This window comes from Pseudophryne corroboree, chromosome 6 (genome assembly GCF_028390025.1).
Source record: "Pseudophryne corroboree isolate aPseCor3 chromosome 6, aPseCor3.hap2, whole genome shotgun sequence".
NCBI lineage: Eukaryota > Metazoa > Chordata > Amphibia > Anura > Myobatrachidae > Pseudophryne > Pseudophryne corroboree.
Genome location: NC_086449.1, coordinates 296,572,400 through 296,596,447, shown reverse-complemented (window position 1 = coordinate 296,596,447; position 24,048 = coordinate 296,572,400). Strand labels below are relative to the sequence as shown.

At 45.7% G+C, this 24,048-nt stretch overlaps 1 protein-coding gene across 1 annotated transcript in view; it reads right to left on the bottom strand.

Moving 5' to 3' along the window:
* CGNL1 (cingulin like 1) overlaps positions 1 to 24,048 on the bottom strand; it is a 214,923-nt gene that overhangs the window by 87,170 nt on the left and 103,705 nt on the right. The window contains exons 9-11 of the mRNA XM_063926164.1: positions 12,544 to 12,750; positions 11,158 to 11,262; positions 7,941 to 8,093 (exon numbers count right to left, since the gene is read on the bottom strand). Of these exons, the coding sequence (XP_063782234.1) occupies positions 7,941 to 8,093; positions 11,158 to 11,262; positions 12,544 to 12,750 (465 nt within the window). The remainder of the gene's footprint in view (positions 1 to 7,940; positions 8,094 to 11,157; positions 11,263 to 12,543; positions 12,751 to 24,048) is intronic.

The window sequence follows — 24,048 nt, the reverse complement described above, 5'->3', positions numbered from 1 at the left end:
GATAGCACAGTAATATGAACCAAACCACGAGAAAAACATGCACCGCCTCACAGTGTGGAATGGGAAACATGCAGGAAAACTGTTCTATTTCTCTATAGCAGAGACACGGTTAAGAATGATAACTGGTCTCAAGGTAAGAACCTTATGTCCATGTTTTATTGGGGTCATTTACTGTAGCGGCATACAAAGTGCCATTTATCTAGCCACATGTTCTAAATGCTGCAATTCTAGATCTCACTGCACAAACCTAATGTTTATGTATGAGTATAATTCACCTTAGCACTTAAGATCACACCTCTTAGGAAATTAGCAGTAACGTATAATAAGGTGGTCAGAAGATAACAGGTGCACTTGTTTCTTTCTCCGTGAATTAAAGATGACATTTGTAGCAAGAAATACACAGAGATATTATAATGTAATGTGTTCTGCTCAATCCATTTACAGTAATTTGGGAACGACCCAAATTGTTAATGATTAACCAAAAGAAAACTAATCTTCATGAACAGTTCAGAAATAGAGCAACGAAGCAGCTGCTTTGTGGAGATTGACAATTAAGTTTCAGAGTGGGGCTTTGAAGCTGAGCTGATAATTAAATTCCTTGAACTATGGAGAAAAGTATAAAAACTACTGCAGTAAAAAGGAGTGTAGTTCATTCCCCTCGTTTTGCAGAATAGCAAATGCAGTTTATATTCTGACAAATATGTTCTCTTTATGTGGTTTACTATGCTATTTTAAGAAAATATTATATACATTACCTTCATAGAGCAAGCACGCCGGCGAGATCACACAAAAACAGGTCATACTGTTCAGAATGCTAAGTAAGACATTCTTCCCAAATGCGGTCCTCAGGGCATCTAAACCATACCTCCCAACTGTCCCGATTTTCGCGGGACAGTCCCGTTTTCTTGGAACTGTCCCGCTGCCCCACCCACGGGCCGGGGGGGGGGGGGGTTCAGATGGGAGGCTCATGCACTCGCTGCCCTGCTTAGCAGAGTAGCGGTGACTAGTCGCTGTGCGCATGCGCACAGCGTCTATTCACTGGAGTCAGAGGGAGAGGGGGCATGCCAGCAGCTCACAGAGCGCCGGGAATGCCCCCTCAGTGACAAAAACAGGGCGTGGCTCGCGATCGCGGGTCCTCCAGTGAGGCTACGTCCCCTTTTCTTAGGCCACACCCCTTTTCGGGAGCACGCGCGGCTTCGCCGCCCGTGTGTCCCTCGTTCTACTAATGAAAAGTTGGGAGGTATGTCTAAACAGTCCAGATTTTTAGGATATCCCTGCTTGTGCACAGATGGTATAATCAAACTGACTGAGGTGCTAATTAAGTCACCTGTGCCTAAGCATGGTTATTCTTAAAACCTGGGGTGTCTTGAGGACCATGTTTGAGAACCACTGGTGTAAGTAACATAAGTAATACAAAAAAATGTGATTAGGTGTGTCAGAAACATGGAGTAACCAATGTGGGGTTGCATTTCATTTATAAGTGCTAGGGTACATGATGGCCGTTGCAATTGGTGACAATTAGCTTGTTACTGCAACACGTCAGTGGTCATGGAAAACAAGCAGATCATAATTTGTGTGGGGGCCGTAACAATCATGGTAGAAAAAAACAACTAATTAGACTGCTGTACGCTACTCTTTTTTTTTTTTTTATAGGATCAATCATTAACATGTTCATATAGGAAGAAATTCTCATAAATATATATGACTGAAATGTGAAGTATGCGGTTATGCATTTCCACCCTGTTCTTCCCTTGCAGTATCCACATCACAAGTGCTACTCTCTACTTCAGTGACTCAGACACTATTTACTTACCCACGAGCTGGGCACAGGGTCATTGCGTAACACAGAATTTGACGACAGATAAGAGCCTCTTGGCCCATCTAGGTTGCCCGTTTTTCTTTTATCCTTTTGGTAACTACAGAAACACAGAACTGCATCAAGTCCCACCACACCATGCTCCTGCTAGCTTTGCAAATTTTGCAACCCTTCTCCATGTTATCTTTCCTTCTTTGTCTGTGGTGTTATTGTTCTACCAGTAAAGGGTCTACACCCTCCTGATCACACCCAGCCCTTGCCACTGTCTGCCGCTCAGCTCCACCCCGTCCCCATTCTGCATTGTCCTGCCTCCTCTATCAGCTCCGTATCCCCAACCCGCTCCCTGGAATCAAGAAAGCAAATGGTGTTGTGTTTGCAGATGCATGTTGACTGAGGATCTCCAATGTAGCAGGTGTTTCTCCTGCAGGGTCCACAGGATAACATTGGGATATGAGATAGCAACAGCGGATTGGCACCAAACGATCAAAGCTTTCGGCCTCCCAGAATGCAATGGGTCCGTCCCAATATCACCGCCCCCTGGCTCAGGCAATTCAGTTTTTTGTTTGGTGCGGCAGGAGCCGGATCATGGTCAATGGGCTGCTGGTTTTTAGCAGCCATAAGTTTTTTTATTTTATTTTTATAGTCTTACTATATTTTTTGAGCGATCTTTCTAAAAAGCGTCTTATACATACCTTAGAACGAGTCACTTCAACAACTCCCCGCCGGGTCGCGACAACGCTTACCCACGTGTACAGTGCTGTTTCGGCAGGCGCCTGTGTAGGATGTACTAGCAAGTCTAGAAGATGTTACCAGGCTGTGGCCGGAGCATGGGGAGAAGGTAAGGCATCAGTTCCGCTTAGTAGGGGAAACGTGAGACACAGCCGCACTGTTTTGGGATGGAGACTACCGAACAGTCGCTGACACGGCTACCACCTCGGGTGCACCAGCACTAGGCCTCAGGGATCATAGGCTCCAGTGGTAATATGAAGCCACGATCCCTAGGGTTGATGTCAGCAGTGGGGAGTAAGACGCTCCCTTGGTTGCCCCTCCCCCCGATTCATGACCAGCTTCCTCCGAGTTTCCCACCATGAACGGAGTTCCCGCTTCCATCTGAGACGCAGTGTATCTAAAAGGACCCAGTCACAGCATAGCCGGCTGTATGACTGGTGCATTGGTGTTCACTTAGGCATCTGTGTTCACTGTAGGTTCACGGGGCGAATGTGTACACTAATAGCGTCTGGTTCCACTCAGCGTTCACTAACGCATTGATCGATCCTGGAAGCAGGGTGAAGTCTCCTTGTATCCCACTCTCCTGAGCCGGGTGATACAGCACTAAGTCTCTATCTACCTTTGGTAGGAATAGTTGGATAAGTGCCTGATGCATACGAGTCTGTAAACTATTGCTGCTGTTTTCTTTTCGCTGTGCAACTGAATACATTTAAACTCCTATAAAAGGTAATGCAGTAATGTGTTTTTCCTACATACTTGAAATGTATCTGTAGTTGATTATGTGCTCATATTGCTTTTTATACTAATGTATCACCTGTGACTGATTGCTAGTGTGATTGCTGACTTTACTATTTTCTGTCAGTTTCTGTGAATTCCCATCCTCAATTATTATTACATTTTATTTAAAGGGCGCTTCAAGTGTTTTGCAGCCCCGTACAAAGGACAGTACAGGGAGACAAAACTTAGCATTACAGTAAATAAATAACAATGCTGGTGCAAAGCAGGAAGGGATCGGATTGTATGTCATTTTAACAAATTTTAAAGTGATTGCAGTCACAAATTGTGTAGTTAACACTGCAAAGGTGTGTGATTTATTTATAATTTCTTAGAGAAGCAAGGGTGAGGAGGATACACTCTCCACAGCAGCACCAACACTCATGTCATGTTTGTCTTGCAAAGTTGAGTTAACCTCTCAGGATCTGGTTGAAAATGGATTATGTGCAAATTGTTTTAGCTTTCACCAAAGCCTCTTGAATAATCCGAGGCAGGCACAGGTTCAGGCTGAACCCCCATGGGCTACTTTTGTCCAGACATAATCCAGTATAGTTGAGCAGATAATGCCAGCTCCTATACCAGGGATAGGTTACCCTTTTAACCCTTACATGCAACATTCCACCTGGGGGTTATCACATCCAGTACAGAAATCAGTAGCCTCTCAACAGAAACAGGCTGAAAGGCCGGTGGTAAGTAAATCACAGAGACCTAAAACAACTCGTCGGAGGATGAGGACCCATCGCACTCTGGGTCTGCATAGAGAGACAAGGAGGAAGGCCTCAGCTCAGTGGACATTCCTGAGCTAATTAGTGCTATGAAAGCCATTCTATCCTTAAAGGAGGCAGCAGAGCCTTTGTTCAAATCTAAGGCACCTGTGTTTAAACATCCCAAAATAGTTAGGACTGAGTTTCCTGGGTCAGAACAGCTGACAGAAATTATGCAAGAGGCTTGGGTTACACCCAGTAAGAAGTTTAGAATTTCAAGGAAATCCTCTTCTGGCTGGGGACTGTTTAAAAGGGGAGGTTGCTCCCAAAGTAGAGACGCATGTCATCCGATTGGTGTGAAAATCTACATTACCTCTGCCTTCAACAACATTAAATGATGTCACGGATGGGAAAATAGATGGTTTTCTTAAAATAATTTTCTCCTTGTCTGTGGCAATCATAAGACCAGCCATGGCTTCGGCTTGGATGGCAAAAGCAGTGGCAGCCTGGGCCGATGCATTAGCATCTAAAGAACAAAATTCCCATATTGGCAGCTATTTTTATGGAAGAAGCAGCCATGGATATGGGTACAATTGATTCTCAGGACTCAACCTCAGGAGTAGCAGCTCACAGAGCAGTTTGGCTACGTACATGGAAAGCTGACTCAGAATCTAAGAAGGTTCTGGAGTCTTTGCCTTTTACTGGAGGTATTCTTTTTGGTAAAGAATGAAACAGTATTTTGGAGTCAGAAGCAGACTCCAAGAAAGTGAAATTTCCTTCCACGCATAAATCTAAGCTTAGAGTTCCAGCTTTTATGCCTTTCGGACTCAAGGAAAAGCAAAAGGAAAGGGTTATGGCAAACAGTCTCAATCTGGTAAGACTAAAAAGCATTGGGCTACCAGAAGCCCGGCTTCCAAATCAGAAGATAAACCATCAGCCTGATGATGCAAGCCTCCACCTGGGGGACCATAGGGAGGGAGGCAGACTTCTTCAGTTTCCACAGATCTGGCAGCAGTTTACCACAGATGCCTGGGTGCAAGAAGCGGCATCTCACAGTTATGCATTTGCTTTCAAGAAACACCCTCCTCAAAGGTTTTTTTGTACCAGCCAGTCTTCAGTGGAAATGAAGGCCAGGGATTTGCAAGGGGCAGTTCAGAAGTTGCTTCAGTCAGGAGTGATGATTCCAGTTCCTCCTGCACAATGAGGACATGGTTGTTATTCCAACCTGTTTCTAGTACAGAAGCCAAATGGGTCGTTCTGGCCCATACTCAATCTCAAAGTGCTGAACAAGTACATTTAGGTGCCTCGGTTTCATATGGAGACTTTACGTTCCATTATTTTGGCCATGGAGCTGGAGGATTTTATGGTATCCCTGGATATCCAGGATGCTTACCTTCATGTTCCTATAGCACTGTCCCATCAGCACTATCTCAGGTTTGCTATCCTCCAGCAACATTTTCAGTTTCAGGCCCTACCATTTGGACTGGCCACAGCTCCCAAAGTGTTCACCAAAATTATGGTGGTAATGGGATCTTATCTCTGTCAGCAGGGGATAAGGATTTTTCCATACTTTGATGACTTATTAATCTTGGCACAATCTCAGGAATTGATTCAGTGTCATCTGCGGCAGACAATAGCTTGTTTGCAGAGACACAGTTGGCTCATAAATTGGGCAAAGTCGTTCTTGGTTCAGTCACAATGGATGACTCACTTGGGGGCTGTGTTGGATTTGATGCTTCAGAGAGTAAATTTACCTTTGAACAAAATACCCAAAATTCAGTCAAGGATTCAGGAGCTGCTACACATTCAAAGCAATGCATGAGAAGGAGTTGATGGTGTCGACATTCGACATGGTGGAGTATGCTCAGTTCCACTTGATGCCTCTGCAATGTCTGATCCTTTCCAAATGGAATGGTTTTCATCAGACAATAAAAACAGAGACTATGGTCCTTCCTCTGGAAGTAAGGAGGTTATTAGCCTGGTGGATGCAGACATCCCATCTGGACAAAGGGAGACCCTTTTGGATATCAGATTGGGAAATTCTGACACTGGATGCCAGCCTTCGGCACTGGGGGGCGGTGTCAGGAAGGAGTTGCTTCCAGGGGCAGTGGACCAAGGAGGAGAGAATTGCCTGCCAATAAATATATTGGAACTTCGGGCCATATATATGGCACTTATTCAGGCAAAGGACAACCTTCAGGGAAAACCAGTCCAAATCCACTCGGACAATGCAATGGCAGTAGCAAACCTCAACCATTAGGGAGGAACTCACATCCACAACGCAATGAAGGAGGTAAGTCACACGTTCAAGTGGGCAGAACTTCACCATCCAGCCTTGTCCGCAGTGTTCATTCTGGGAGTCCTAAACTAGGAAGCAGATTTTCTCAGTCGACACACCATTCATGCAAATGAATGAGCTTTACACCCCAAGGTCTTCCAAATTCTGGTAGACAAGTGGGGGTTACCGGAGGTAGATCTCATGGCGTCCCATCAGAACAACAAAGTTCCCACATACAGGTCAAGAACAAAGGATCCCAGAAATGATCTTTGTGGATGCCCTGTCAGTGAGATGGAACTTTTGTCTGGGGATCAGTACGTAATCCCGCTGGACGGGATCCCGGCGGTCGAAATACCTACGCCGGAATCCCAACCACACAATCCTGACAGGGGTGGCGAGCGGAACGCAGCCCCTTGCGGGCTCGCTTCGCTCGCCACGCTCGCCACACTATTATACCTTACACAATACACTCCTAAAACCCTAATCCATGCTCTCATTATCTCCCGCATTGATTATTGCAATAGTCTACTTACTGGTCTTACTAAGAAGAGACTCTCACCATTACAATCCATTCTGAATGCAGCTGCGAGGCTATTATTCCTCACTAGACGTTCATCGTCACTTTGTCAGTCCCTCCATTGGTTACCTGTATTCTACCGTATTCAATATAAAATACTGTTACTTACATACAAGGCTATTAACCATACTACACCAACATACATCTCTTCGCTTATCTCAAAATATCTCCCAACCGGGGCCCTTCACTCATCACAAGATCTACGTCTCTCATCCACACTCATTACTTGCTCCCATGCATGATTACAGGACTTTCTTCGGGCTGCACCCACTCTGTGGAATGCCCTACCACGTACGATAAGACTCTCCTCTAGTCTTCAAACCTTCAAGCGTTCCCTGAAAACTCACCTGTCAAGCTTATCAAATTCCAGAACCGCTCTCATTACCTTCATTGCTTTCCTATCCAATTATATCCCCACAGTACAGTCCACATCTGGTGGACAACTATGCAATAGATAGCACCTTATCCTTGTGTATCAATGCCTATTTCCCCATAGATTGTAAATTTGCGAGCAGGGCCCTCCTACCTCTATGACTGTTTGTTTTTACCCAGTTTTGTCTTCTAATTGTGTCTAGTTGTAAAGCGCAACGGAATTTGCTGCGCTATATAAGAAACTGTTAATAAATAATAAATAAATAATTTTTTGTCTTTAGCAAAACAGATGGACCAGGAGAAGTGCAGATGTTTGGCTACTACAGGAAAAATGTGCAGCGTATTCTGTCAGGTTTATCATGCAGATTGTGCATGCAGTACTGAGCCACTTTATGTACTCTTTCAGCCACAACTGAACAGAATGTGACCTAATTGTGATAGCAAATCTCAGAGTAAATAAAAAAAAAAGACACCGCAGTAAAATATGTTGTTATATAAAATGACATGTAATATACTGCATTACAACTGTAAGCCATGTCTGCCCACCTGTTAGATCTCCTGGTTTGTATTGAATTCCAAAATAATACAAGCCATGCCATTCCACCACATTACTTATATCTGATGTTAACCTGAAAAGCAATTTGTGTCTTTAGTAACACCCAAGCAGAATCCTGCATAGGATGCACATACCTCTTTTTGTAGCTTCTCTATGGTCTTGTCCAGCTGCCAGCGCTCATTCTCCATTTCATTTTTCACATTTCTAAGTTGCTCTTTCTGATGAGATTCATCTTTTAATCTCTCCGTTAACTGATGATGCTCATGACTGATTCTAGTGAGGCTTCTCTGTAATACACACACACATACTGTATATGATCCTTCACAACAAAATAATAACAGAGAATGATTTCAAATCTACATATTTAAATTGACATGTCTGAGTGTCAGTCTAGCAATACAGTATCACTGTGTTAACCTCATCCCAAAGCAGAATTTCTGGTAATGTTAAAATAAAGACAGTTGGCCTTACAAGTACCTAATGCTACACTGTCCACGATATACTGTAGCTCATCATCTGCAGAATTTTCTCTCTGGCCTTAAACTGCGATAACAACAACAACAACAACAACAACAACAACAACAACAACACACACATAGATAATGATATACAATACACACTCAGCGGCCACGGAGTATAAAATGTCTGCCTGTATAGGCAGAGGACTGCCTAGGCAGAGGACTGCGCAGGTGGATTAGTATTCTATAGAATTCAATGGATAAAGGCAAGAGGGCCAAGATAATGGGAAGAAAACCTATTATATTTGGATGAGGCTATATCTCATGAAGCGTGTTTAAGAAGCGAGTCCTCTTTTATCGTGGTTATTGTAAGTGGGTTCCTGTGCTCATCTGACATAAGCCTGTTGTCAATATGGATGCATAATGGGACGTGCAGTGAGCTAAATGGCTCAGGAGGCACTGGCTAACCCCAGTGCCAGATTTACATGCAATATAGGAGCCAATGGGTACATCTGGGCATTATACACAGGTGCAGCAGTATAAACTCCTGGAAATTTGGTGAGTTTTGATGAGAGATGTGATGAAAAGATATACAGGGGAGGCACTGCCTCACCTGCCACAGGGCGGGATGCACTAAAACAAAAATGCGGTAAAACCCCCGAAAACGGGGGTTTTACCGCATTTTCAAATTTACTGAGACCGTACTGCAGCGTTTTCGACGTCCAGGGTATCGCCATCTCTGGATGGCGATACCCTATAGAAGCCTATGGGCTTCTTATCGCCGACCGCCGCATCCTGCCGACCCCGTCGCAGATGCGGAACCCCCTCCCCCCCGGCTTACCTTCCTCCAGGCTGCCCTGGACCCGGAAGGTAATCTCCTCCTCCCCCTAGCAACGCAGCCTGAGGTCTTTCCAGCTGCAGGGGGGAGGAGGAGGCGCCCTGGGAGGTGACGGAGACCCCCCGCAGACCACCTAACAGCAGGGCCGGCCCTAGGTATAGGCAAACTAGCCAATTGCCTAGGGCATCTGGCATGCCTAGGGGCACAAGCAGCTTCTGCTGATTAAAATGATATGTGGCATGCCTATATTCTGTGTGTAGCATTTCGTATGCAGATACAGCCACAGTCGCACACAGTATATATGCCGCATATCATTTTAATCAGCAGAAGCTGCTTGTGCCTCCTAGCCACATAGCAATGCAAATAAGATGCATTTTTCACAAAAAATAGGCACCCGACGTTAACAGAGCTGCCAGTTGACTCACACCAGTTACTATATGTGTCATTATGTGTAAAAGGGCATTAATAATGTGTAACATATGTGTAAGGGGCTCTATGTCTGTCATTATGTGTATAAGGGCACTAATAATGTGCGGCATATGTGTAAGGGACATTATGTGTGTCATTATGTGTATAAGGGCATTAACAATGAGGCATATATGTAAGGGAAATTATGTGTATAAGGACATTAATAAGAGTTGGCATAATGTGTAAGGCGCATTATGTTTATAAGGACATTAATAATGTGTGTCATGTGTAAGGGGCATTACTGTGTGGTATTATGTGTATAAATACATTACCAATGTGTGGCATTATGTGTATAAGGTGCTCTACTGTGTGGCGTAACGTATAGAAAGGGCACTACTGTGTGGTGTAATGAGAATAAAGAGCAATATGGTGTGGTGTAATGTGAATAAGGAGCAATATGGTGTGGTGTAATGAGAATAAAGAGCAATATGGTGTGTAATGTGAATAAGGAGCAATATGGTGTGGTGTAATGTGAATAAGGAGCAATTCAGTATGATGGCATGTGAATGAGGGGCACTACTGTGAGGAGTAACGTATATAAGGTAATGTGATACTACTGTGTGATGTAATGTGAATAAGGGACACTATTGTATGATAAATTGTGAATAAAGTTGCATTACTGTGAAGCATAATTTGAATTGGGGGTACTATTGTCTGGCCATGCCCCTTGCTAGCAAATACACATACCTTTTTGGGCTGTGCACCGAATGTGCACACTGTTCTTATTTAAATTACAGGGGGTAGGAAAAAAAAAAAAAAGGACTGCTATGGGTGGGGGGTGATGGTGCTGGGAAAGGGGTGCAGGGTCAGAGGCGGAACTAGTGGTGGTGGTGCTAGGGGGCACCAGCCAAAATCTTGCCTAGGGCATCATATTGGTTAGGGCCGGCTCTGCCTAACAGGTATCGCGGGGGGCCTCCATCACCGCATCGTGATATTGATCGCATATGTTAGTACATATGCGATCAACATCGCTGCAGTAACCGGCGAGGGGCGGCGATGTATCTTAATACATCCCGCCCATAGACTTTTTATTCCAGAGTTTTGGCTATAAAAATGATTAGAATAATGCAAAGAAGATATTTCAAACAAATTATTTGTATTTTTCATATACTTTATCTAGTCAAAACTCTGGCACAAACATTAGTATAACAGGAAAGGCTCTGCCTCACCCCACCACACGTCACTGTAAAAAAACATATCATGGCACAGTATGTGACTTTATGTGGAAGGTGTGACACTCAGACAAAGAGGGCTAACTTGCTATTACATGCACATGTTAATGCTGATTACGTGCACTGCTGATCGGGTGGTCTTCAGTATGCCGGCTCTTGGGATCCCGGCGCACAGTATACCGGCGCCGGAATCCCGACAGCCGGCATACCGACACTTATTCTCCCTCGTGGGGGGTCCACGACCCCCCTGGAGGGAGAATAAACGCGCCACCGTGCCCGCAAGGGGCTCATTTGCGCTCGCCACACTGTCGGTATGCCGGCGGTCGGCCTCCCGGCGCCGGTATGCTGGTCGCCGGGAGCCCAACCGCCGGCATACCATACTACACCCCCCTACTGATCATGTGTCCCTGTTCACCTTTGTATCTTCCAGTTGATTCTCAAGTCCCCTAGAAATCTGTACAGCTTCCTTCTCTTGCTCTTTAGCATCTTCTAAAGCTTCGGACAGCAGTTGCTTTTCTTTCTGTAATACACATTTATCAATGTTCCTACATTATTATCACATATACCAGCATTGATTCCCATCAGTTTTATGATACTATGCCTTAGGGACATTTGTATCAATTATTCGTTTTCAGACCCAATAATTGTAATTTCTTTATTGCTGCTACTTGTGGCAAACATTCGCATAAATGTATCAAACATCACATCCAGGGACAGGGATGTAGCCCATAGCCCTGCAGAAGGTCTAAGCAACAAATATAATAAATAAGCCCCTAAACAGTTTTATCTCATGCTTGGTAAGAACTAGTAACACAGCAGCTCACGTGATGTAAATGAAAGGTTTCTTTACATTCATGCACGAGGGAGCAATAAGGACTAGACTCCAGCAATCACTGATGACCAAGGCACCAGCATGCACACTTGTAAAATCTCTAACTTCCCCTTACAGTGTTAATATACACATATCTATAAAACACTACGCAGGAGAAACCAAGTGAGCAGGGATGACACGGATGTCCATGGTACTAGTTAGATATTTCTGCTTTATGCCCTAATCCACAGTAACCAGTCAGATGATTGTGTTCATTTTAAATTCATTGTTTACATAACAGGAATGGACTGGTTGCTGTTGGTTATTGCACCTTTTCTATAGTTACATATGCATAAATGCACCTGCAAATATCTATTTTACCACTGCTTTAGTATATGCCAAAATGCAAACAGTTTACAAGTGAGATATTTTGTTAAAATATTATTCACACCAATGGGAAGATGTACTAAGCCTTGGAGAATGATAAAGTAGAGGGAGAGATAAAGTACCTACCAATCCGCTCCTGACATTTTTCAATCCCAGCCTGCAACATAATCGTTAGGAGCCAACTGGCTGATAGTTTATCTCTCTTCACTCTCTCTAAAGGTCCATACACACTGGGCGGTTTTGAGCTGAAAGCAGCTCACTTTTGGTGTGTTGAACTGCTTTCAGCTCAAAGCCATCCAGTGTGTATGGCCAAACGATGAGCGGTGAGCGCTGATGCGCGCTCCCGCTTCATCGCTGGCAGCCGCCGTTCATCTGCTGGTATTACCAGTAGATGAACGGCTGGGTGAGCGGCTTTACATAGCATCCTGCTATGGAAAGCCGCTCACCCCCGCTGACATCACTGGTCCAAACGCCCAGTGTGTATGGACCTAAGGGCTTAGTACATCTCCCCCCGGTACATCCCATTCATATATACAGTGTGATCTTATTATATCCCTGTGTACAGCACTGACAAAAATATGCTCATGTTGCTGGTTTACTTGCCTCAGTTTTCTTCAGTCTTTCTTTAACCCTGTCATTGTCCTCATGAAGCTCATCGATATTCTCCTGAAGATCTGTTATTTTGGCCTCTAGTTGATGTATCTTTCGTTTCAGTTCTTCATTCTCTTGCAATAAACTTTTTGCTCTATTTTCACATGCAGTTTTTATTTCATGTACTTCATTCTTCTGACTGGCGATATCATTCCCATTCTGTGGGGAAAAGTCAGATTTACTCTCATGCTGAGCAGAATCAGAATCTGATGGATTTTTTTAATATCTCAGGTGGGAGGCAATCAATTTGCCAGCAGTCAGGATCCCGGTGGTCAGGATACGGATGCCGGAATACCGGCGCATAGGGGCTTTTCTCACTCGTGGGTGTCCACGACACCCATAGAGTGGTAATAGATCCTGTGGCAAGCGCAGCGAGCCTGCAAGGGGACTCATATCGCTTGCCCCTCTGCTGGCATTTTGGCGGGTGGGATGCCGCTGTCGGGATACTGACAACCAGCATCCCATCCACCGGGAATACATATGTATTCCAAACAGTTAGACAATGTGATATACAGTGCACGTGTTTTGAACCAAGTATTTGTGCTTTGCAAACCACACACAGTTATCACCAAAAATACCTCTTTCAGACAAAAACCCTGGCTTTAACACAGCTCGGAACCAGGACACTGAACACGGGTTAAAGCCGGGGCTTCAATACTTACCTCATATTACGCTTTGGTGATAGACCACAGTTATTCCCAGGTCATTGTCGTTCACAAAGGACTCTTCCAGTGACCCGGGTCTTTCGTCTAACAGTGGACGCTTGGCAATGATGTCGTCTCCATATGCTATTGTGCCTGCTAACCAACTCCTTTTAGGCAAGACCTAGATCATCGTGACCCACGTCATACCTTTCAGACCGCAGGCGTCCCAGGTCGGTTCCAGGTACCGAACAGGGTTGCGGACCCGGGACATCTAACCCGGGTCAAGTCTGTTCAGACATAGCTGAGACCCAGGTCATACTGCAAGCCCCGGGTCCAAAGGTTATGTCTGAAATTGATAGAAGTCTGCACTTTAGCCAATGAAGCCATTAGTGTTAGATTTGTTTACCGTGTCAAGAAAATAACATTCTCCATTGAATGCTGTGCGTTTAACTTTCATTTTTCTATAATAATTTATAAAATGAAAGCACAATTCCAAATATTTTTCTGGTTGGAAAAAGGAAAGTACTTAGATGATACCAGCTTAAGCAGCCTTAAGAGCTGTATTGTGGTTCCCAGCCCGCGAGTTCTGATTTAAGTAAATTGTCCTGTTGATTGTATTTCTCCATGAACTAGAAGCTGCACAGTGTCTGCTTCCAAATGGAGAAGAGTCTTCAAGTTCAAGAACACATAACAATACAAATCTGTCTGAGATAATGACACCCCTCTCCTCTGCTAAACAGAACAACAAAGGAAAGTTGATGCCTCGTGGCTCCTTACAGCAGCTATGTCAGCAGAAAAGCATAGTAACGGGCTAAGCAAATACGGAAACAATGAAAATGTTTCCTTAATGCTTGACCTGCTCCAAATGTGAGCAGGACGGGCATTAGACAAAGAGCAGGAAGGGGGCCAAGACAAGGTAATTAGGAAGTGCATGAGAGTGCTTATAGTGAGATCTTGTTTGTCAGCATTGCTGGGAATCACTGGATTGCATTTAAACAACGCTACCTGGGCTACAGAAAGGCCTTTAGGGTAGGCTGTTAGCACAATTTTTGCATTGCAAGAATTTAACATACTGTATATAGTAACCTCTGTAGGCATTCCGACAACAATAATGAAAGAATAAAGAATACTCAAGTTAATTTGTGCTGCTCGTTTGTGCAGTATTATACTAAGTAATAATAACGGACATTTAAATGATAAATTAATGGAATATATTGTACTCTGTTGTAAATGTCTCTTCTAACATAGCCACAGGCTTCAATCACAACTATGCACAGCCCCCGTAGCTCTGGAATTACATACACTGTGAATACTACTACTACAAGATGTGATTGTACACATTGGCAAAATGATATTGTCCTGCTGGGGTGGGCTAAATCTAAATTGCAACATAAACAAATGCTGCGCAGAATGTGTGTGCTACAAGCAAGAAGTCAATATTTTCCTTGCATCCAAAGACAAAATTGCACTTTCACCCCTTCTATCACAATTGGCCAAGTGATCGTTTAGCTGGATGTGCTCGTAACTGTAAATCATACTTGCAAACCTTCCTGGACGGTTTGGGTGATGATTTTTCAGGTAGTCCCCCGGAAGAGTGGGTGGATCTCACGTGTCCTGCCATCTTCTTATTGAAGTGGGCTGGATAGGGGGAGTGTATCAGTAATTGTGGGTATGTATATATAGGGGCTGGAGCTAAAATTACACATATTGCATCTAGAGATGAGCGGGTTCAGTTCTCCGAGAACCGGACCCAACCAATCTTCACGATCCGAGCCCGGATCAGGTTTTCCTGCCTAACTCGCATCCCAAAACGAGGCAAAATGTCATCATCCCGCTGTCGTATTTTTGCAGGGTTTTGTATTCTATAAAGGTCCCGGTGATCAGCGCCATTTTCACTCCGGATGTGGAGAGTGCACTGAACGTATTTGTCCATCTCAGCGCTCGTTGTGTGGTGTGGAGCTGCTGTAGGGCTGGTGTATCAGTTCAGGGGTGCTATGTCTCCCATCTAGTGTATCTGACAAGGAGTGATCTGTACATATACATCCAGGGGCTCTGCTCCAGTGTTAAAACCCAGTATACTGTGTGTACATCTAGGGGCTGGTGTGTCTTATCTGTATCCGTCCAGGTGTGCTCTGTCTGTCGTCTGGTGTATCTGACAAGTGTTGATTTGTCCATATACATCCGGGACTCTGCTCCAGTGTTAAAACCCAGTATACGGTGTGTACATCCCATAGGCAAACGCGTGGGGAGGAAGGGGGAAGGGGGGTTCTGGTTGCCTGGAAACCCCCTCCCTAGCCCACTCCATAGCAATTGTATACAATACAATTTTAATAGAGCTGCATGTTTTAAAGATCTCCTCAGTGTTACAAATAAATTAATTAGCACCCCTGATGGATCTTTTAAAATGTAATTAATACACCTGTGTGCACACAAACTAGGAGATCTGTATAACATGCACTGTTAGGGGTGCTCTTCTATAGACCACCTATAGGGTTAATTTTTAATATTGTAAATGTATACATAGGTGTCTAGGGCATTTTCTAGGTTCTTCTGCCACTCTCCCAGCCTTGCTCCAATGCCCTGGATTGGTGCCCACATTTGATATAAACATTCAGCTCATGCAGGACAGCCCTACTGCCACATCTAATGGCTTACTGTGATCGCTGGTCCTGTACATGTCGGAATTATGAAATACAGTATATTTCACTTTGTATGATGCATATTATAGCTGCTTTAGTGCCAATTATGCCATCTTTATGGACTGGTAACATGCACTCTAAAGTCAAGCAGTGGGAAACCCCCATCTACAAATCCTGCGTTTGCCAGTGCATCCAGGGGCTGGTGTGTCTTATCAATATTAGTCCAGGGGTGCTCTGACTGTCGTCTGGTGTATCCTACGTGGGGTGCTCTGTCCACCTAGGGGTGATCCATCCATCCATCCATCCATCCATCCAGGGGCTCCGCCCCAGTGTAAAATTAAAACAATAAAAGCTATAAAGCCTAAAATAGAATAAAAATGTTTTTGTTTTGTTTGTGCTGTACCCCAGTGTACTATACAATTTTTATTTTATTTTCATAAATACTATGACACTGCCAGTCAGACCGCAATATATTATTATTTCATACTCATACTGTACATGTATTGTGCAACACTGTTGGTGAAATTAAACCGCCAGTGTTTGATTACTATTTCTGACTCATACGCGTATTGTGCGACACTGTGGTGAAGGTGGTACCACAGTAATATATTTTCATAGTCATAAACGTACAGATTTAGCCATGCTCATCTTTGCTGCGATGCAACATGCTGCAACACAGCTTACTGTATGGCATGCCAGCCTGTGACTACTATGACTATTTGCAGCCGGCGATTGCTCCCTTAATTCCGAATAGTCACAGCTCGGAGCGCCATGCAGAAAGCCGTGTTGCAGCATGCCGCATCACAGCAAAGATGAGCATGGCTACATCTGTATTGTGGGCAGGAACGGTTCTTGGTGCGGGCAAGCAGTGCCTGCGTCCGCGCAGTGGCGTCATGAGGGGGGTGCGGGGGGTGCGGCCCGCACCCGGGTGTCACCCTTCAATGGGGTGACACCAAAAAGAGCTGCTTACACACACCCCATCCCAACTACTGACTTGACAGACATGCCCGCGGCAGCACCGACACCCACTGCTTCCTGGGGCACCAAGATCACGCAATCCCCGCTGACTGATGAGCCGGACTGTCAATTAATTCACCGCCGCAGCACCGCTGGGTCCGTCCTGCTGCAGTCTCTGGAAACGATGCCGGGTGCTGTACGTCACTCCCTCGTGACGTCATCGCGCACTCCGGCACCGCATACCATTCTGGAATGGACAACGGGAGGAGGCTTGAGTGCTGCTGCTGCTGCTGCTGCTGCTGCACCGTTAGAATAGGAAGGACCTGGACATACATTTCCGCAGTCTATCCCCCTCAGCTGACAGAACACACTGCCAACTAAAGGTATATTACAAAAGTGTGTGGCAGTGTAGAATAGATAAGGGGTAGATGTGTATACATTATATAAGGGGATGGTGTGGGGCTGATGTGCTAAAAGTATATAACTGGTGGGGTCTGATGGACATAAAATATATTAGGGGTGGGTTAATGGGCAAAAAATAGGAGTGGAGGGTGATGGATATAAAATATATAAAGGGCTTGGGTAATAATGAGCATAAAAAATATAAGGGGGAGTATAAAATTCTAAATAAATATAAGTGAAGGGGAATACGGGGCACAAAATGACTAAATATATATATACGGAAAGGGGTGGGAGGGTCTTCAAGCACAACTACTGTGGGCATTGTAATGTGAATAAGATCGTATGCTATTGTGTGCTATGGTGTGGCGTTAATTTTAATTGGGGGTACTATTGGTGGTGTGCATCGGCACGCACTGTCCCTTTATTGCATATGGATAGAGGGCGCAAATTTCTCATTTGCTGGGAGCACCAAACATTCTAACACTGGCCCCTGCTCTCAGGGTTTCTGCATGGACTGATACAAGAGTAGGTCGATAGGGTGGGGGGTGACACCATGAGTTACAACACCGGGTGACACCAACCCTAGTGACGCCTCTGCGTCCGCGGCCACAGTCACCTTGCAGGCACCGCCGCCTACCCGCACCCCGGCTGCAGCAGACGCCGTGGGCTGTGTGGGCATCCGCTGCAGCCGGCTCCAGTGACAGACACTAGAGGTCATTATTGACCTCTAGTGTCTGTGCGGCGCTGCTATGGGAGAGACGTGATGACGTCTCTCCCATAGTGAGGAGCCGCGGGAGGCCAGATGGAGCAGCAGCAGCGGTCGGGAAGCAGGAGCGGGGCAGTGGTAAGTATTGGGTTTTTTATTATTTTGTGTGTGTTTGTAAGCGGCTACTAAGGGGCACAGCGACAGGGGCCACAACTACTGGGGGCACAGCGACAGGGGGCACAGCAACAGAGGGCACAACTACTGGGGGCACAGCGACAGGGGGCACAACTACTGGGGGCAAAGCAACAGGGGGCACAACTACTGGGGCAAATCTACTGGGGGCATAGAAACAGGGGGCACAACTACTGGGGACAAATCTACTGGGGGCATAGCTACAGGGGGCAAATCAACTGGGGGGCACAACTACTTGGGGCAAATCTGGGGGCATAACTGTGGCCACACCCCTGCCTTATGAAGCCACACCCCTATTTTTTGATGCGCGCCTCCGGCGCACACTGTTTTGCTGCGCGCGCGCGGGGGGGGGGGGGGGGGGGCGCCAGTGGAAACTTTCACACTGGGCGCCACAAGGTGTAGAACCGGCCCTGATTGTGGGACACTGTTGGTGAAGTTAAACCACACAGTGTTTTATTACTATTTCTGACTCATATTGTGCGACACTGTGGGTGAAGGTGGTAATATATTTTCATACTCATACACGTATTGTGCGACACTGTGGGTGAAGATAGTACCACACTAATAAATTTTCATGCTCATCTCGTACACGTATTGTGCGACACTGTTGGTGAGATTAAACTGGAGCGTTTCATTACTATTTCTGACTCATACACGTATTGTGCGACACTGTGGGTGAAGGTGGAACCACAGTAATATATTTTCCATTTCTGCACCATCTGCACATGTGGGGAACAGTACAAGTAAAGATGGTGATGGTGATGATGCGGACAGAGGCGTATCTACCTATTGGCCAGGATGGCACTCGCCAGGGGCGCCAGCCAAGGAGGGGCGCCACCCGATGGTGCCACTCGCGGCCAGGAGGTAGATACACTTCGTATCCCCTTCCCCTGCCAGTTCCTCACTTGCCCCGGCATCAACCACGGAAGGCAGGAGCTGGAGCCACTGTAAGGCGCTGGAGTCCGGCACCGCACCGCATTTCAATAAAGAAACGCTGCAGAAACTACAGCTCCCAGCAGCCCTTGCGGCCGCAGCTCACAGAAGCAAGGCTGCTGGGAGCTGTAGTTTATGCAGTGTTTCTTTATTGTAATGCTGCGCGGTGTCGGACCCCGGCGCCTTACAGTGGCTCCAGCTGCTGCCGTTTTGGGGCACATGGATGGCTGGCTGCTGTAGCTCAAAACGCAGCGCAGCAACTGGGAGCAGACATGGGTCCTCGGTTGAGGACGTGTGTGGGCGGAGCGGTCTCTGGTAGACAACCGAGTTCTAGGGGTCAGGGAGGAGGATGCGCAGAGGCAGCGTGCTGTCCGGGAAGATGAAAGTGGTGGCAGCACTGCAGGGACAGAATGGTGAGCGGAGGGAGCAATGCCAGAACCAGGAGTGCAGGTTTCCTGTCCAGCAGCAACACTCCCACCCTGCCCTGGACGAGGTAAGCTGCCACACCGCTGAGTAGAGCCACTGGCCTGTGTACCTGCATGGAGATTGGGATCTGTGCAAACATAGGAAGGTCCTGTGGGTAGGGGGTGCTGTGGGTGCCGTGGGAGTACTTTGCTGGGTCGAGGGGGGGGGGGGGGGAGAGGGGGGCGTCTCGTAGGTGCTGGGTCTGTGTGTGTGGAGGTGCTCAATTTGGTGCTTCTGTGGGGGGTGCTATCCTGGAGGGTGACCATATTATCCCTTTTACCTGGGACGCTTATGGATTACACTGGTTCTGTGGCTGGCTGACTTCAAGCCTACATTTCAGCTGGTTTTAATCAGCCACAGAACCTGTGTAATCCATAAGCGTCCCAGGTAAAAGGGATAATATGGTCACTCTATATTCTGGATGTGTGTGGGGTAGGTGTAGGGGTGCTGGGTCTGTGGGGGACAGTGCTACTCTGGATGATGGGTTTGTGGTGGTGGGGTGCTCCTCTAGATGCTGGGGACTCCTGGGTGCTGTAAGGATGACACAACCCCACTCTTGTGTTATGCTGTGATATGTGCCATGCAGTGCCCAGTGACCCTCTGTCAGGGACGGGTTGGGTATGGGAGACCAGCAGTAAGGATGTCGGCAGTAAAAATACTGACACAGGCATCCCAACTGCTCGGAATCCCAACAGAGGCCCCACACTTAAGTAACCCTAATCAAAACTCTCCCCCTAACCCTCCCTCTAGTGTGTAAAACTAACCTCACATAATACACATGGACACACACACACACACACACACACACACACACACACACACACACACACACACAGAGTTACACGCACTTTCCCTATATCAAATGGGGGGGGGGGGGGGGGGGGCGCCAGTCCCTTACTTTGCCAGGGGTGCTCAGACCCCTAGATACACCCCTGGATGCGGACATAATGGAAATTGGGGATTCGTGTGAAAAAGTGTGACAGGATGAGGGGGAGATGTGTGTACTATTTGACAGTGAGGATGATGATGATGATGTTGTTTGTGTAAATCAGCCACCAGTGGTTGCAGGTGTTGCCATGATATAAAGAATGCCATTGTGATGCCTGGGCATAAGACCAAAAAAGCCACCACTTCGGTGTGGGATTATTATTTTTTTTAACCAAATCCTGACAATGTTTGTGAAAGCATTTGTTCCATTTGTGAGGCCAAAGTTAGTAGAGGTAGGGATGTTAGCCATCTAGGCACCCTGTACTGTTCTATTGTATGCCCTTTGTAAGGCACTGCGAACACTTGTAGTGCCTTATAAATAAAATGTAATAATAATAATATTGGGATTGGGACACCCCTAAATACGGGTGTTTATCGGGAAGCGGGCGTTTGGGATCCCGGCGGTCGGCATTCTGACGCCGGGATCCCGGCCACAGAATGCCGGCAGGGGGGATGGGGGAGCAAGTGTTGGGATTCTCAGCAGCCGGGATGTAGGGGGAGGTAATGTGACCGGCGGACTCCTGACTGCCAGTCATATAACTACATCCCCTAGATACAGCTGCAACGATTCTTCTCAAATACCCCCTTTTGTATTTTCTGGCTTTATCTTTCGTTACATATTTGTAGGTGCAGCGCAGTATATATCTTCTCATCATATATAGATAGATATAGATACATAGCACAGCCAATACAGCAGAGTGTAGCATAGCATTCAGTAGCGTGCACTGTGCCCCCATACACAGTCACTGACTGTGTACAGGAGCATACTGCACGCTGCTGTGTGCTGCGCTATACTCTGATGTATTGGCTGTGCTGTTTCCAGACTAACAAGTGGCTGTGTTCTGCTGTATAGGGGGCACGCTGCTGTATGCTGCGCTGTACTGTGCTGTAAATTGTACTGTTTGGTGGGCTTTACCCAAGTGCGCTTCATTCACGTGCATCTATAAGCCCTGTGATCCAAGCAGTTTGTACCGAGCTGCAATTTTTTTTTTAAACTGTGTAACGATAAGGAGGGGTGGGGCCTGACTATTTTGTCAGTCCCGGGCCCCACAATTTATGATGGCAGCCCTGTTTATAGGTATATCAACCCATGCAGCTCTGAGGGCCATGAGAAAAGAAGAAAATAGCATGTCTCTCCTGGTCCTCATCAGTCTGGCTGTATATTGATTTAGCAATGTGGCAGTGGCTGAGGATAACAGAAATGTATTTGTAGTTCAGATACTTGTGTCAGACTGGTAAAGAGTTCATTAGTGTATTACGGTGTATTAGTCACTACTATGTAGGCATGAGGCAGAGGACCACTGGAAAATACTGCTATGGACCCCAGTAATTTCTAGTAACACCCCCTGTATGGGAGTTAAAGTTCACAGACGACACGGATGAGTAATGGAACAGCTATTGGGGAAACAATATTATACAATTATCAAAAAGTACTACAAGTACATATGTTTAATGGGGCAATTTAACTTGGCAGGCAGTACATAAGGGCCCCCTGAGTCTAACAATGTATTTTATTCATCCAGTCTACTCACTTCATTAGAGTAATTGATCAGGGCAACAAATACATTGATCACTTTCTGTCAGAACAAAGACACATGCTGAAAGGTTTATTACCCAGGGGATAAACAAACATGTGTGGTCAACCTCATTCAGCATACCTGGAACTTAAAATGTATGTGAGTAATGTAAACCAGCCAGGGAAGTAATCCCTTAAACATGATGGTTTAGTTGCTTAGAAGGAGCGGTGTGACTAGGATGCAGAAACCAGTCACACTGATATACTGGCCATATACTGCTAACCCCTAGACTGTCGCCCAACATGAAATATACTGTACATTAACGCACTAACTTAACTGTTAGGCCACCCACATAAGACTATGCTAAGCACTCTCTCCACAGTGTTTGTTGTGATTTTATTTAACATTCTTTATACAAGTTTAACTGTACACCATCTCTCAATTGGGATCAATTGTCATCTAGAAAACCTGTAACTACTTAAAACGGTTTTATTTGAAGCCATGTTAAAACAATATTATGTAAAATCATCCACACACACTGATCCCAAGAATGACACATGGCAGGTATGCCTTTACTGTGCATGCACCGGCCTGGAGCGTCCGCAGAGAGGACCTCTGCTGCTGAACTAGATCATTAATAATTGCTACAGTCAAACAAAACACTCCATAAAACATAGAATGTGACGGCAGATAAGAACCACTTGGCCCATCTGCCCTATACACATGTACATGAACACAAATACTATGGTTCATTTTTTGTTGGGAGCCAATTAACCTACTGGTATATTTTTGGAGTGTGGGAGGAAAACGGAGTACTCTGAGAAAATCCACACAGGCACGGGGAGAATATACAAACTCCACACACTTAGGGTCATGGCGGGAATCAAACTCATGACCTCTGCACTGTTAGGCTGTAATGCTGGGTTCAGTATGATTTGCCGATGGACAGGTATCCCATCCATCAGAATCCCGACAGCCCCGCATTAAGCCCCCAAACCCTCACCTTTACCCTACCCTAACCCTCCCTTGTATGTGCCAAACCCTAACCCTCCCCGGTGGTGCCTAACCCTAATCCTCCCCACTTGGTGCCTAACCTTAACCCTCCTTTTCCCGCTGCCTAAACCTAACCCTCCCTGCTAGGTGCCTAACCCTAACTCTCCCTGCCCAGCACCTAATCCTAAACTTCCCATCCCTGAACCCCCCTTCTGATGGCTAAACCTAACTCCTCCCCGCGCGTGTGCGGGACACAATCACGTCCCGCTGAAAGAGGGATCGGGATTCCGGGCATCGGTATTTAGACACACCGGGATCCGGAGTCCTATCTGGATGTCGACGCCGGTGTTTCAGATGCGGACGGGATTCCAGCGTTGTTTTTTTGAGTGCCGGGATCCTGACCGTCGGAATCCTCACTGCATCCTGTAATGCTAACCATTACACCGGACGTATATTTAAAGCATATTACTTCCCTTACCCTTTAATATACAATGTCAGCTAGTGGCTTTACTTGTTCTTCAAACCATAAAGGTCATAACTACTAAAGACTGATTTCATGCTAAGTGGAATTAAGAAAAAGCTTGCGTGGAATGGAAAAGAACCCATTTTTTCCCCAAAGCTTATATAAAATAAGATAAGATATTAATGAGAATATCCTTTGTGAATAAAAACACATTATCAGAAGCCATTAATTACTCCACAGAGTCAATAAGATTATTGTCCTCCTTCACCAAGCCCGAAGATAAAATGACTTGTTAAAATATGCTAATGATTGTGTCAAAGCAGTTATTCAGCAATTTCAGCCTTGTTTTAGCATCAAGGCTATTTTAGGAGAAAAAATGAAGAGCGTTAATATTACAACCCCCCTCCCTGTCCGCAACTATTCTTTCTATACGAAGAGAAGTGGAGACTGGCTCATTTGTTTTGCAGACTAAAAATGTAAATTACTTGACACATATTTAATCAGACAATCTTCTTTTCTCTGAAATTACAAAAAAATTTTTACTAATTAGTAAGCACTC